Raw genomic sequence first — 15,456 nt, 5'->3', positions numbered from 1 at the left:
GGAAAAGTGAAAGATGGTAAAAAGCAAGTGCAAGGTGGCACAGTTGTGTAGCTGGTAGAGCCAGAGTCCTGCAGCACCAGAGACCTAAGTTCGATCCTGAACTTGGGTGCTGTCCATGTGGAGTTTGCATATTCTCCCTGTGACTGTGCAGGTTTTTTTTTCCGGGTGCTAAGGTTTTCTCCCCAATAGAGTCATAGAGTGATACAATATGGAAACAAGCCCTTCAGCCCAACTTGCCCACACCGGCCAACATGTCCAAGCTACACAAGTCCCACCCGCCTGCATTTGGTCCATGTCACTCCAAACCTGTCATATCCATATACCTGTATAACTGTGTCTTAAATGTTGGGATAGTCCCTGCCTCAATCACCTCCTCTGGCAGCTTGTTCCATACACTCACTACCCTATGTGTGGAAAAAGATACCCCTCAGATTCCTATTAAATCTTTTCCCCTTTGCCTTAAACCTATGTCCTCTGGTCCTCAATTCACCTACTCTGGGCAGGAGACTCTGTGCATCTACCCGATCTATTCCGTTCATGATTTTATGCACCTCTGAAAGATCACCGCTCATCCTCCTGCACTCCAAGGGATAGAGTCCCAGCCTACTCAACCTCTCCCTATATCTCCAACCCTCTAGCCCAGGGCAACATCCTTGTAAATCTTCTCAGTACTCTTTCCAACTTGACAATGTCTTTCCTATAACATAGTGCCCAGAACTGAACACAATACTCTAAATGCGACCTCACCAACGTCATATACAACTGCAAAAAGACCTCCCAACTTCTATAAATACTCTGGCTGATGAAGGCCAATGTGCCAAAAGCCTATTTGACCACCCTATCTACCTGTGACTCCACCTTCAAGGAACCATGGACCTGCACTCCTTGATCATTCTGCTCCACAACACCCCCAGAGCCCGATCACTCAGTGTAGATCCTGCCTATGCAACACCTCACATTTCTCTGAAATTCCATCAACCAATCCTCAGCCTACTTGGCCAATCAATCAAGATTGCAATTTTTCACAATCAAATCAGTGATATATGTTATGCTCTCATCCAAATCAGTGATATAGATGACAAACTGTAACATGCCAGGAACTAACCATGAGGCACACCACTAGTCACAGGCCCCCGGTGCTAGAAGCAACCTTCCACCATCTCCCTTCCATCCATGAAGCCAATTTTCTATCCATTCATGTGTAGGAAAGAATATACTGCATATACTGGTTTAAATCGAAGGTAGACACAAAATGCTGGAGTAACTCAGCGGGACAGGCAGCATCTCTGGAGAGGAAGAATGGGTGACGTTTCGGGTCGAGATCCGAAACGTCACCTATTCCTTCTCTCCAGAGATGCTGCCTGTCCTGCTGAGTTACTGCAGCATTTTGTGTCTACTTTCTATCCATTCATCTGTCTCTCCTTGGACCCCATGCGATCTAACCTCACAGAGCAGCCTCCCATGCAGGAACTTGTCGAATGCCTTGCGGAAGTCCATATATACAACATCTACAGCTCTGCCCTCATCAACCTTTGGTCACGTCTACAGAAAAGTCAATGAGATTTGTGAGATACAATCTCCCACGTACAAACCGATGCTGATTATCCCTAATCAGCCCTTGTTCGTCTAGATACCTGTATATCCTATCCCTCAGAATACTCAAGGAAGTCTGAAGAAGGGTCTTGACCTGAAACATTGCCTTTTCCTTCGCTCCATAGATGGCTGCCTCACCCGCTGAGTTTCTCCAGCATTTTTGTATACCTCAGAATACTCTAGTAACTTTACAAATACATATGTTAAGCTCATTGGCCTATAGTTCCCAGCATATTTCCTACAGGCCTTCTTGAACAGAGGCACAACATTTGCCACCCTCCAGTCCACTGGCACCTCTCCTGTATTTAAAGACGACTTGTAAATTTCAACCAGGGCTCCCGCAACTTCCTCTCTCGTTTTCAACAATGTCCCCGGAAAAATCTGACCAGACACTGGAGATTTGTCCACCTTCATACATGATAGTACCTTCAGCACCACTTCGACCGTAGCACTGACTGTTCACAAGACACTTCCATTGACTGCCCCAAGTTCCTCTCTCTCCTCCTGTCTTGTTCCTCTGTAAATACAGAGGAAAAATACTCATTGAGGACCTTGCCCATCTCTTGTGGCTCCACACAGAGATGACTGCTTTGATTCCTGAGAGGTCCCATTCTCTAGTTATCCTTTTCCCCCTTATGTATTTATTACATCTCTTGGGATTGCCCTTAATGCTATCTGTAGAGCTATCTCCTGACCCCTTTTTGCCCTTCTGATTTCCATTTTTACTTTTCTCCTTTGTTCCCGAAATGCACCTGATCCAAGCTGCCTATACCTGTCCCATGCATCCTTCTTATTCTTGACCAATGCCTCAATTTCTCTCGCCAGCTTCCATACGTTTGCCTGCCTTGCCCTTCACTCTAGGGACATGCATATCCTGAGTTTTTGTCAGCACACTTTTAAAAACATCCCACTTCGCTGATGTTCCTTCCCCCTGAAACAACCTGCCCCAATCAACGTGAGCGAGACTTTCTCTCATACCTTCAAAGTTGGCCTTACCCCAATTTAGCATTTTAACACGTGGGCCCTCTCTGTCCCTATCCATAAGTGTCTTAAACCTAATCAAACAGCGTTCTCTGGTTCCAAAAGGCTCCTCCGCGAACATTTCCTTCACTTGCCGTTCCCAATTTCCCAAGACTAGATCAAGTGTTGCCCTCTCTTGCGTGGGGCCCTCTACATATTGTCGAAGGAAACTCTCCTGAACACCTTTGAGAAATTGCACCCCATCGAAACGTTTCACATCATGATTTTCCCAGTCCACATTGGGGAAGTTAAAATCCCCTACTATAACAACCTGATTTAACTTGCAGCTGTCTGCAATCTTCTGGCATATTTATTCTTCTAATTCATGTTCACTGTTTGGAGGTCTGTCGTACACCCCCAAAGAGGTGATTATCTCTTTCTTGTTCCTCATGCCAAAGGCGTTCGGGTTTGCAGGTTAATTGGCCTCTGTAGGTTGCCCCCACAGTGTAGGGAGTAAATGTGAAAGGATAATATCGAACTAGTGTGATGGTCGGTGTGCACTGAGTGGGCTGAAGGGCCTGTTTCCCTACTGTATCTCCAAACTGAACTAAACTAGACTAATTAAGAAAGAAAACTCAACTCGGTATTAAAACATGTCATACCTGCGCAAGAGACTTTTTTTTATATGGCAGTCACCCACTAGAGGGCATGAATATCCATAGTATAATGTAATGTATTCACATGGATCCTAAAGTCTGCCCTGGTTATTACATATTTTTCCTCCTTAATTTAGATTAAATAATTCATAAAATAATAGATTTACAAGTTACAATCTAATATGACAACATTTAAAATTAACTTTTCTCTACTTAGAAATTCAGTTTACTGATTTTCTTGTTTTGACTGATGCAGTCAGTTTGTGCTGGACTATCACCAATCATATGGCAACACATTACTTGGCCGTGTTCCTTCTTAAAGTTTTTTTGCTATCAATAAGAGACGAGGAGTCCTCTTGATCCGTCATATACTCACCTATGCCAAATTGGTTATGTTGTGCAAGAAGGAACTGCAGATGCTGGTTTACCCCAAAGATAGACCCAAAATGCTGGAGTAACTCAGTGGGTCAGGCAGCATCTCTGGGGAAAAGGAATAGGTGACGTTTTGGTTCGAGATCCTTCATCAGACTTTTTTTCTAACACAAGTACATGCTTGGCTCTGGCTTCACTCATCCCCGGTCTCTTCTGCCCTGTCTGCCAGTCACAAATTCAGCAGTGCCTGACCTATAGTTGCACGTGATCTAATCTGGTGTAGTAAGAAACATGTAACTTTTTTGTCTCGGTTTCATCTCTTGAGATCATTGTCTTTCATTGAACCTACTGCTTCTCTGAGTAATCAAAGTATAGCACCTAGATTTTGCTAGTGCATCTGCTCTCATTTTCCTGACGTGATATATGTATTTTGCCTATAACACCCATCAGATCTTGGAAAATAGACACAGCTGAAGCTATCCTGAATGGAAATCTATTATATTAAAAGTTTCGAAAGAATGTACTTATTGTTGAGTACTCCTTTTAACCTTACTCTAGCACATTTTGTTGGCAACTATGTGACATCATAAAAAACATAAAATGCTACTGAATTCCTTCAGTCTCTTAGTTCTTCCCAATTCTTAATTTATGCTTCAATGTAGAGGTTGTGCTTTGAAAGTGAAATATAATATTATTTTGGGTAAATCTTGGGTTCCAGGTCTTAAATTATCAAATTCATTCTAAAACATTGTGGGATACTTTCTCAGTACAACTAGCACAAATAATTTTCTGATGCTTTTGATCCCTCCCAAGCTTTATCTTTAAATAGCCAGTTTTGACCTATTGTTAGATCTTTAACCTCGACCATCATCACTTTTCCCAGTAACTTGTTAATTTCTCAAAATGTTGATTTTTTTCCCCCCCCACCAGTGTTGGTGTAAAGGAGGTTGGAAAACCTGCCTCAATAACCTACACCCTGTGTAAGATATGTATTCTGCATTCTCCCCAAAGCCTCCACATCCTTCCTGTACTGCGGCAATCATTACTATGCACAACACTCTAAATGTTCAATGTGTCAAGGTCAGTTTATTGTCATATGTACCAATTAAGGTATAGTGAAATTTGAGTTACCATACAGCCATAATAAGTGAAACCACAACCACATAAAAGTTACCATGAACATCCACCACAGTGGATTCCACCTTCCTTACTGTGATGGAAGGCAATAACGTTCAATCTTCTTCCTTTTGTTCTCCTGTGGACCAACCCCTAGTTTTTTATACCTGTAACATGATTTGCAAACTTTTATACAATGTCCTGACTCATATAGGCAAGTATACCATATTCTTTCTTTACCATCCTATCTACTAGTGTTGCCAGTCTCGGGGAACAACCGACTTGCACTCTTCTGTACATCAGTGCTCCTCAAGGTCATACTTTATACTTGTATCTTGATTTTGACCTCCCAAAGCACAACACTTCTCACTTGACCAGAATAAGCTCCATCTGCCATTTACTGAGTTTAGATACAATGGGTATGGCTAACAAGTTTGTGAATGATACAAAGCTTGGATACGGGTTAACAGTCTGATGGAAAGCTCCAGACTGCAGAAAGATATTGATGGTCAGGTCAATTGAGCCAAAATATGACATAGAATTTCATCCAGAGGCATGTACGGGTTTGCATTCGTAAGAGTGCAACAAGTCAAGGAATGAACAATTGAGACTGCAGATGCTGGAATATGGAGCAGGAAGCAAACTACTGGAGCAGCTCTGAGTTAGGCAACATCTGTGGAGGCAGAGACATTTTTTACCTTTCAGGTTGAGACCTTATGATGGGATTCGTTGTGGAGGGATGATAGCAAGTATAGGTAGAGGGGATGGGATGAGGTAGGAGACGTTAGGTGGCGCCATTTTGGGTGGTGGTGTGAGCTCACTCCATATTCCCACCGCACCCCGTGGGAGAAAAAGGTGCCCCTTTGGTTCCGAATAAATCTTTCCCCTCTCACTTTAAACCTGTGCCCACTTGTTTTTGATTTCATTACCCTGGGAAATTCATTACTCTGTGCAGTCACCCTATCTATTCCTTCCATGATTTTACACAGCCCTCAACCTTCTGTGCTCCAAGGAATAAAGTTCTCACCTGCCCAACTTCTCTCTGTAACCCAGATCCTTGAGTTCTGGCAACATCCTCATAAATCTTCTCTGCACCCTTTCCAGCTTAATAGCATCCTAATATTTTTTTTCCAGTTTAATGAGTGGGGACTGGATTGCCAATTACATGTGCTGCATTTTCTTGGATTGTGTTGAGGTTCTTGAGGGTTGGCGGCACACTTTGGAATTTGGGGCGAAACCAGAGAAAATCTACACTATCGCGTGGAAGCACTATCGCGCAAGTACAAGCTATGCAGTTATATAGACGTCAGTGAGGCCACATTTAAAGTATTGTGTTCAGCATGGTCAGCATGTTATAGGAAAGATGTTGACAAACTGGAAAGAGTGCGGAGAAGATTTACGAGGATGTTGCCTGGACCGAAGGGTCTGAGCTTTAGGGAGAGGTTGAGCAGGCTAGGACTTCATTCCTTGAAGTGCAGGAGATGAGGGGTGATCTTAAAGGTGTACAAAATCATGAGAGGAATAGATCAGGTAAATGCACAGAGTGTTTTGGCCAGAGTAAGGGTTTAAATTTAAGGTGAAGGGGAAAAGATTTAAGAGGGACCCGAGTAACCTTTTTACACAAAGGGTTGTGGGTGTATGGAACGAGCTGCTGGAGGAAGTAGTTGAGGCAATGCTTAAAAAGCATTTACATTGGTATATGGACAGGATAGGTTTAGGGGAATATGTGGTAAACGCAGGCATGTGGAACAACTGTAGATGGGGCTTGTTGGTCGGTGTGGACAAGTTGGATCTATGGGCCTGGTTCTATGCTGTATGGTTCTATGACTAGCACAAGATTAACAACAGGTCACTGGAGCTGTGAGGCAGCACCACTCAGCATCCTTTATAACCACCTTCCGTGTTGATAGATTTTCTGTGCTTCTGTCATTAAAAATGTTGTTACATTTCATATTAGCAATTGACAAAAAGATAATTGGTCTTTTCTGAATCATTCACTGATATCTGTAGAGGGCAGCAGTCACCACGATTTGCACTGAAGAGAAAACAGTTCTTTTTTGTTTAGTTGAATATATGGTTTATTTGTGCTTCTGGTACCAAATAGCATGAAGAATTCTGTGTTTTCAAATTGGGTTTGGGTGCAAAAATTGGCGCCTTGAGTTGTTTGAAACATTGTGCGTAAAGGTTGAGGAAAAATAGAGTTTGGCTTACTTTGTTACCTTTAATTCTTATCTGTGCACTGTTAAAGAAAAAAAGGCTATAATGTCCGTAGGTTAACTTGCCTGAAGAGAATGTCTGGACTTTAAATATTAGGGGAACGGTGCGGAAACAAGGTCTTCAGCACACCGATTCCTTTCTGAAGTACACTAGCACTAGGGACAATATACAATTTTACCAATGCCAATTAACCTACAAACCTGTACATCTTTCGAGATTGGGAGGAAACCATCCAGAGAAAACCCATATGGTTCAAGGAGGAACGTACAAACCAAGCACGCCTACTCGGGATCGAACCTGGGTCTCTGGCGCTGTAACGCAGTAACTCTACCGCTCTACTGTGCCATCCTAAATATCTTCGTCTGGAGATATTGACAAGATATTTTCACTTCAGCAGTAACTTTTGCTAATTGAAGAATTTTGATTGATCATTTGCAGAGTACTTTAGGACAAATAAGTGAGAAGTGTGCACAAGAGTGCCCCTGAAATAATATGGCGGCTTAGTCTTGGAATTAACGAATAGGTCTGTATATTCTTTGCAAAGAAATTCAAATTGTTTAAGGCTCTGCAGAATTAATAATCGGTTTCAGTTTAGTTTTCATGAGTCAACTCCTAGAGCTGACGAATTTCAAACCTTTTTGGCAAATTACTAATCCTCTGCCAAAATGTTCTATGAATATACCAGTTAATAAGAAGTTGAATTTATTGCAAAATTTTAGTTTGTGCACAAATATTTTGAATAACGTGCAAACCAATAACTCATTGTTTTGTAAGCTTCTGATATATTAAAAAACTTGAGGCAGATCTCTTTAACCGCATTCCTGGTGGGATTTGAGTGTTTCCATTTTGACGATAGGTGAACACCCCAATTGCAGTGGGTCATCTCTCTTGTTACACTCTAAGGCAGCTGAAATTGAATAATATTAGTTTTGTGCTTCACTGATCTATTCATAACCTTCTCGCCCTCAGCTGAAAGGTAAAGAAAAAACAGTTACAGAAAAAAAATATGATTTAGCAAGCGCTTTTTTGATTTTTGCAAGGGCAAATTATACCATCTTTGATCTTTCAAAGAGTATATGTCCTGTAGAACTTAAACCATAAAAAGAACTATTTGGCACACCTGGAAGATATGAGACTCCTCCTTGCAGGCAAATCAGACCACTTCCAAAAGACGTGATCTGCATTTATCGACTTACTACGAGAATAAGGTGCATCAGTGCTTGAAAAAAGAAATGATATCAGGATCTGGTAAGGGGGGGAGGAAAAATATGAAGTTGGTATATCCCTTTTGTGTGTTTTTTATAATAGAGCTTTGTTTTTTTTAGGTTTTTTTCTTTTCCTTCTTCCTCCTTTCTTTTCTAGGGTCTATTTCTTAATTCTTTTCTCGAAACAATGGGTCTCTGTTTTTTTTTTCTCATTGATCACTCTTTTACACGAACACAACTTTCTTTCTCTCACTTTCTCTACTTTCTTTAACTATATCTTTCCTTAAAGCTTAAAAAATGAAGGGGTACAATAAATGTAATAAGATATATCTGGCTTGTACTATTGTAATTTACTGTACTTCCAATAAATTAAAAAAAAAAAAAACTATTTGGCCAAACTGTATGAATATTCTCCCACTCTACTTCACTGGACCGTAACAGATTATTCTTCTATGCCTCCTGTATTTATCAACTTTCATGGATGTATTTACCTCTTCTGGTTTGACAGAAATGGAAGTCACTGGTTAAGCATTTTGTAGCTATCTTTCTAAAATAGGTATTTATGTTCTCTGTGGCTAGGCTGCATCATAATCATGATTCTTCTCTGCCTCTACATTGTTTGATATGACTTTTCAGAACCTGTTCTAATTCTTCCTTTCTGGCTCTGTGAGGTTATATTCTCTCTGGGTTTTGTTGCAATCAATCTAATTGTGACCAGAGCATATTCAACAATGCTGTCTCTTCCCTCCATTCCATCAGTACCTGCTTCCTTTTCAGTATGACATTATTTAAAAGCTTGCTGTCAACTTTCGCAGCAATGCCAGTGAAAGGTAGTTCTACTCCATGCCTCAGTATTGTCAAAGAGTGAATTTTGGACAAATATTTATTTCATTTAAACAACAGGGTGGGAAGTTGTAGTCTTTTGTTCCAGCCACAAAATCGAGAACTTCACTATTTCATCTAAAATTGTAGTTTTGAGTCGAGTTGGACAGTTCTTAATCATGGCATATTTTTTCACCCCAATCCATAACCTCCTCATCACAAAGGCCTTAATGTCCTGTTTTACGACATCTGTCCCATTCATAAACTCTTGCTTGTGTCTCTGTCACCTTCAGATGAAACTGTTCCAATGCACTGCTGACTGGCTTGCCATTTTTCACCCTTTATAAACTTCATCTCACCAACATCTATTCTGCATATATCCTATCCCAACACCGGACAACCATGTCCGTCATACCTTTGTCGATTGACCTGTTCCTGTCTCGACCCGAAACATCACCCATTCCTTCGCTCCATAGATGCTGCCGCACCCGCTGAGTTTCTCCAGCATTTTTGTCTACTTTCGTCCTGTTTCTGATGGTCAGTTAACATTAAAAAAAATTAAACTCATCATGTCTAGGAAACGAAGTGTAGAAGATATGTGTTTTAAGTCGGTATAAAATTCCGTGTAGTAGTTGTAATTTGTTCATTTAGCAAGCTGTAGAACAATTTGCAGAACCGTTTAATGACGAGTAAATCATCTGTCCTTTAAGAGCTTATTTTCTGTTTTGAGAGGGATATTGTTCCTCTGTAATGTTTCATCATTGAAATTGCATCATGTAAAAAATGTTATTGCTTTATTTTTGCCCTCTATTATTTTCTTTGACTTGCGTTATACCCTTGAAGAAGCAGCATAAAAAGTGCCAAGAACTATTGACTGTTTACCAGAATTATCTGTCTGAACAGAAAGAGAAACTGAATCAATCGTTGCATGAATGCAACAATGGGAAACTAGAGGTAAGTAACAAATTTCCCTCTTCAGTGTGATAGAAATTTTCCCCAGGTGGGACTAAGGGGAAAAAAATTTGTTCGGCATGGACTTGTAGGGCCGAGATGGCCTGTTTCCGTGCTGTAATTGTTATATGGTTATATAAAAGAAATGTGAATTGAGTTGTTCTTGCCACTTTTCCACCTGCAGCATATGAACTGATTAACTTTTTGTCACATGGGTAAACATTCTGCTTGAACACTTGTTGGAGTGCACCGTGAATGGTGAAATATTACAGTAAACAGTCATAGGTGGAGAAAGTATGGGAAGAGTTATTCCAGACAGTGCTCCATTGCAAGCAAGTTGGTTGCACAGGATGCATTTCCAAGAGTCAAGAGAGTTTTATTGTCATTGTGTCCCAGATAGGCCAATGAAATTCTTACTTGGTGTAGCAATGTTACAAAATGTTGAGATTTAAAAAATCAAGTCTGTAATTTATCCCATCAGATAAAGCATAAAAAGAAGTTTAATTTGACACCTAATTCACTTTCATATCTCAAGTATTTAAAAGGTTATGGCCATTTTCATACTCGGAAATTAGCATCTTGTTCCCTATTGATTTTCTATGGACATAACAAAAACGCTGTGATCGTGTGCAGTCAAAAGCCCATAACCTTCTTAAAAATTAAGAGAACTGAATGAAATTTTCAGTTATCGTAGATTGAACCATTCTGAAACAAATATAAAATAATCTTACTTGGATGACCTGAAATTAAAGCATATAATTAGTTAGTTACCCAAGTGTAGCTAATTTCAAACTTCAATTACTAGATCTAAACATCTATCCATTTCTTAATAAATGATTAACATTTTTAAATAGCCTAAGTGTCCAAATAATATTCATAAATAATTCACAATAAAACATGATTTTTAAATCCCATTTACATTAATTTATAGGCCAAATGGCAGGAATTTAGTGTTCAATTGCTGTAAATTAAAGTCCATTTTAAATCAGCTTTCTAGTGGGTTCCTGTGAACGCGCTGGTTTAGAACGTTCACATTGCGGTAGATTTGTGCCCTCAAATGCCCAGAAAAATACTGCGGGATATAATGGGCCCAAAATGAGCTACTCGCAATATTAAACTTTGTATAAAGGGATCTTAAGAAGCCCTTTTTAATGTAAAAATAAGCAGCCTACCTTCTGTTATTTGCTCTATGCGACCCTGACAGCTGCTGGTGGTCGCGGGTTTAGAGATTGATTTTTAAACTACTATAACTATTAAATGAGGCCTTTAAAATGAATAATAGCTTTTGTGACGGGGTCTTCCAGCGATTTTTCGTTAATAATTAACTAGGCTGAACATCTTCGATTTGAACAGCCTAGAGAAAATCGCGTTTTAAACCCGCCCCCCTCTAAACGGCGCCAAAATCGCGCACACCCGCAGCGACAGATTTTCAGCGACGCTTCAGGTAGGCTTTGCAACATACCTACTTGGTGCAGCACAACAGGATGTGTCAACATAATATAGAATCAAAATACACAGTAGATGTTAAAAGTCGAGCCAATAGAATAAATAGTCTTGTTCACAATAAACCTCATGGGGGGCGGGGGGGTCCTTTTGGTAAAATTCAGATAGTTGATATCATGAGTATTGTACGTATTTGTAAACTATAACAAGGGCGGCCTGCTGCAGCTAATGTGATGTAATATTTACAATAAATAGTCTTGTTCACAATAAACCCTCATTCCTTTTGGTAAAATAGAATTGATATCTGAATTCGTATTTGTAAATGTAATTGCAGCTAATTATGATGTAATATTTACAATTCGTCAGATTTCATTGGTTTGATGTACAGTCTGGTGGACAGTTTTGCCCATACCAGGAATGGCAATAAAATAAGACACAGGAAATTTGCAGAATGTTGGAAGATGCTATATACATATTTGAGTATACTTTATTAAAGTCAGAACTATGGTTTAAGGCTGCAAGACTTTTGTGTGCCATGCCAAATGATTTTTAACTTTAATTACATTTTAAGAACCTCATTATTTTTGGGAAATCTCATTTTGCCACAGGACAAATTTGAACAGTACCTACATTATGATGTGTCACAAAGTTGAGATCAGATCAGTTTTATTATTTACTAGACCAAGTGCAGACCCGTTGGGTCTGTTCCCCCAAAGTGCGGTTGTGGGGGGGGATGGGGGGAGGCGGCATGCAGCGTCACACACTAACTACCCCCCCCCCCCCCGCCGCACTCATACTAATGGAGGGGGAGGAGGGGAGGAGGGGGAGAGGAGGGGGAGGGAGGGGGAGAAGGGGGAGGAGAGAGGGGGGCAGGGAGGGGGTGGGTGGGTGGAGGGAGGGGGTAGGGGTGTGTGGAGAGGGGGGTTTAGGGGGGGGAGGGTTTAGAGGGAGGAGGGGGCAGAAAGAGGGGGGAGAGGGAGGGGGAGAGGGGAGGGGGAGAGGAGGGAGGGGGGGGAGGAGGAGGGGGGAGGGAGGGGGTGAGGGGGGGGGAGAGGAGGAGAGGAGGAGGGGGGAGTGAGGGGGGAGGGGGGAGGAGAGGAGGGAGAGAGGGGGTGGTGGGGGGTGAGGAGGGGTGAGGAAGAGGGGGGGGGGGGGAGGGGAGGGGAGGGGGGGGGAGGACAAATTCACCAGGGAGTTCCGGAGGAAGCGGTCTCTGCAGAAAACAGACTGGGAAGAAGATGGGAAGATGTGGCAGGTGGTGGGATCACGTTGGAGGTGGCAAAAATGTCGGAGGATTATTTGTTGTATGTGATGGGTGGAAGGTGAGGACAAGGGGAAATCTGCCCTTGTTGCGAGTAGGGGGATGGGGAGTAAGAACAGAGTCACGGTGGTATAGAAGAGACCCTGGTGAGAGCCTCATCTATGGTAGAAGAGGGGAACCCCCGTTCCCTGAAGAATGAGGACACCTCCGATTCCCTGGTGTGGAACACCTCATCCTGGGTGTAGATGCGGCGTAGGGGATGGAGTCCCTACAGGAAGCAGGGTGGGAAGAAGTGTTGTCCAGATAGCCATGTGAGTCAGTGGGTTTATAGTGGCTGTCGGTCAGTAGTCTATCACTGTGATGGAGATATTGAGGTCAAGAAATTGTAGGGAAATGTCGGTAAAGTCCAGGTGTATTTGAATGCCGGATGGAAGTTAGTGGTGAAATGGATGAAGTCAGTGAGTTGTGCGGGTGCAGGAGGTAGCACCAATGCAGTTGTCGATGTAGCTGAGGTAGAGTTCAGGGATAGGGCCATGGTACGCCTCGAACAAGGATTGTTCGACGTACCCTACAAAGAAGCAGGCATAGCTGGGGCCCATGCGCGTGTCCATAGCCTTGTATTTGGAGGAAATGGGAGGACTCAAACAAAAAGTTATTAAGGGTAAGGACCAGCTCTGCTAGGCAGAGGAGAGTATCAGTAGACGGGGATTGGTTGGTTCTACGGTCGTTTATGAATTTATGCTGGTTTATCCCATCAAGACGGTGGAACAGGAGTTTTGCAGGCTACTCAGATCTGTTTTAGAAATTTTCAGAAAAATAATTTTTAAAATGGTTCACTAAATCAAATAAAAACTTCAGCTTTAACATATAGAGGATTCTCTGTAGAAATTGAGAATTTAAGAGGAATTGACCAGAGGATAATAAACAGTATGGAAACAGAAAATAGGAGTTGGAGTTGGCCATTTGTTCCACTATTCAATATGTTCATGGGCCATGATCCACATTAGTGTCCTGAGTGTGCCATCTCCAATATTCCTTGATCTTTATAGCATTAAGAATATATTTACTTCTATCCTATGTGCAGGAAAGAACTGCAGATGCTGGTTTAAATCGATGATAGACACAAAATGCTGGAATAGCGGGACAGGCAGCATCCCTGGAGAGAAGGAATGGGCAACGTTTCGGGTCTGAAGAAGGGTCACCCATTTCTTCTCTCCAGAGATGCTGCCTGTCCTGCTGAGTTACTCCAGCATTTTGTGTCTACGTCTATCCTAGCTTCAATGATGACTCGGCTAATTTCCGTGGTAGAAAATTTCATATATTCACTGCCATTTGGGTGAAGAAATTTCTTGTGGTCTTGTTGTACGACATATCCCCGCTATGGAACGGTGACCTCTGGTTCTGGACTCTCTAGTCATTGATAATATCCTCCTCGTATCTAAATTCTCGAATTCTGTTAGAATTTTACAGTTACCGCCCCCCCATTCTAAACTACATTGAATACATCACTTCTAATACATCAGTCCTGTGGTCCCAGGAATCATTTTAAATGCCATTATTGAACTCCATCTATTATAAAGCTATACTTCAGTTAAGTAGTCTAAAATCACAAAGCATCCTTGATCCTGTATTCAAAGCCCTTTGCAATAAAATGCGTAGGAAAGAACTGCAGATGCTGGTTTAAATTAAAAATAGACACAAAATGCTGGAGTAATTCAATGGGACAGGCAGCATCTCTGGAGAAAAGGAATTGGTGACGTTTTGGGTCGAGACCCTTCTTCAGACTAAGGCTCCTATCATGCTTTCTTCCTTACTAATTCTAAATATATCAAGGCATTTCATGGCTGAAGAAGTGTCTCAATCCGAGACATCACCCATCCCTTCTCTTCAGAGATGCTGCCCGCTCTGTCGAGTTACTCCAGAATTTTGTGTCTATGTTTTGCCATAAAGGCCAACATACAGATTTCCTTCCTAACTACTTACTTTACCCAAATGTTTGCTTTCAATTACGAGAATGCAAGGTTGCTTATTGCAGTTCCTTTCCCCATTCTGGTATGCTGTCATTCAGTTGATAGAACCATGTAATGATCTCATGTAAATTGCATCTCATGTTAAACTGCATGTGACATGCATTTTCCCACTCGCCCTATATATCTGAATCATATTGGCGCCTCATAGTTCACATTTCCTTCCCAGCTTTGTATAGTCTACAAATTGTTGAGCTGTCACCTTTAGTTCACTCACCCAAATCAATGATTATTTGGGAATAACTGGCATTTTTCTAGTCATAATCACTTCCTACCAACTGGAAAAATACCTGTATGTTCCTCATTTGTCCTATCTCCCAAACAAAGTAGTTGTACCAAGTTGTGGCGCATGTCAGGTAATGAATGATCTATATAAAATAAGAATGAAAAACAATGACTTTATATTAAAATAAGAGGAGAGGACAATGTAAGATTACCAAAGGAATATTTTGGATTGCTGCCCCAAATACTTATTTCACCCATACGATGGACTTCCATTTGGGATGCTATAAAAACTGGAGAACTATTTAAGCAATTTGGTAACAGTAAAATTATGGATTGTGCCAATTGGTGTGGTGGAGGATCATTAAGACAAAATAAACAGCATTTCTGGGAGGTTGTGATTTCTGAATAGCTCTCCTTATATTTTATGAATTTCCAGTTTTCCAACATATCCATCTCCGGGATATGTTATGAAACATTCATTGCAAATTTGTGTATTCTTTAACACATGCCATTGATAAAATTACTTTAATTTATGCTGCATTATGTAAATCCATCTTCACTCTTGCCTTTTGAAATGTATGTGATTCAATATGAAAGTGTGCTCGAGA

General features: G+C 41.3%; 1 protein-coding gene across 3 annotated transcripts in view; it reads left to right on the top strand.

Moving 5' to 3' along the window:
* kiaa1328 (KIAA1328 ortholog) overlaps positions 1 to 15,456 on the top strand; it is a 140,211-nt gene that overhangs the window by 23,927 nt on the left and 100,828 nt on the right. For all 3 annotated transcript variants that reach the window (XM_055632442.1, XM_055632436.1, XM_055632449.1), the window contains one exon: positions 9,777 to 9,895. In XM_055632442.1, coding sequence (XP_055488417.1) covers positions 9,777 to 9,895 — 119 coding nt within the window. The remainder of the gene's footprint in view (positions 1 to 9,776; positions 9,896 to 15,456) is intronic.

The sequence above is a fragment of the Leucoraja erinacea genome, chromosome 1 (assembly GCF_028641065.1).
Source record: "Leucoraja erinacea ecotype New England chromosome 1, Leri_hhj_1, whole genome shotgun sequence".
NCBI lineage: Eukaryota > Metazoa > Chordata > Chondrichthyes > Rajiformes > Rajidae > Leucoraja > Leucoraja erinaceus.
The sequence above is the reverse complement of the archived record's forward strand: the minus strand, read 5'-3'. Positions and strand labels throughout refer to the sequence as shown.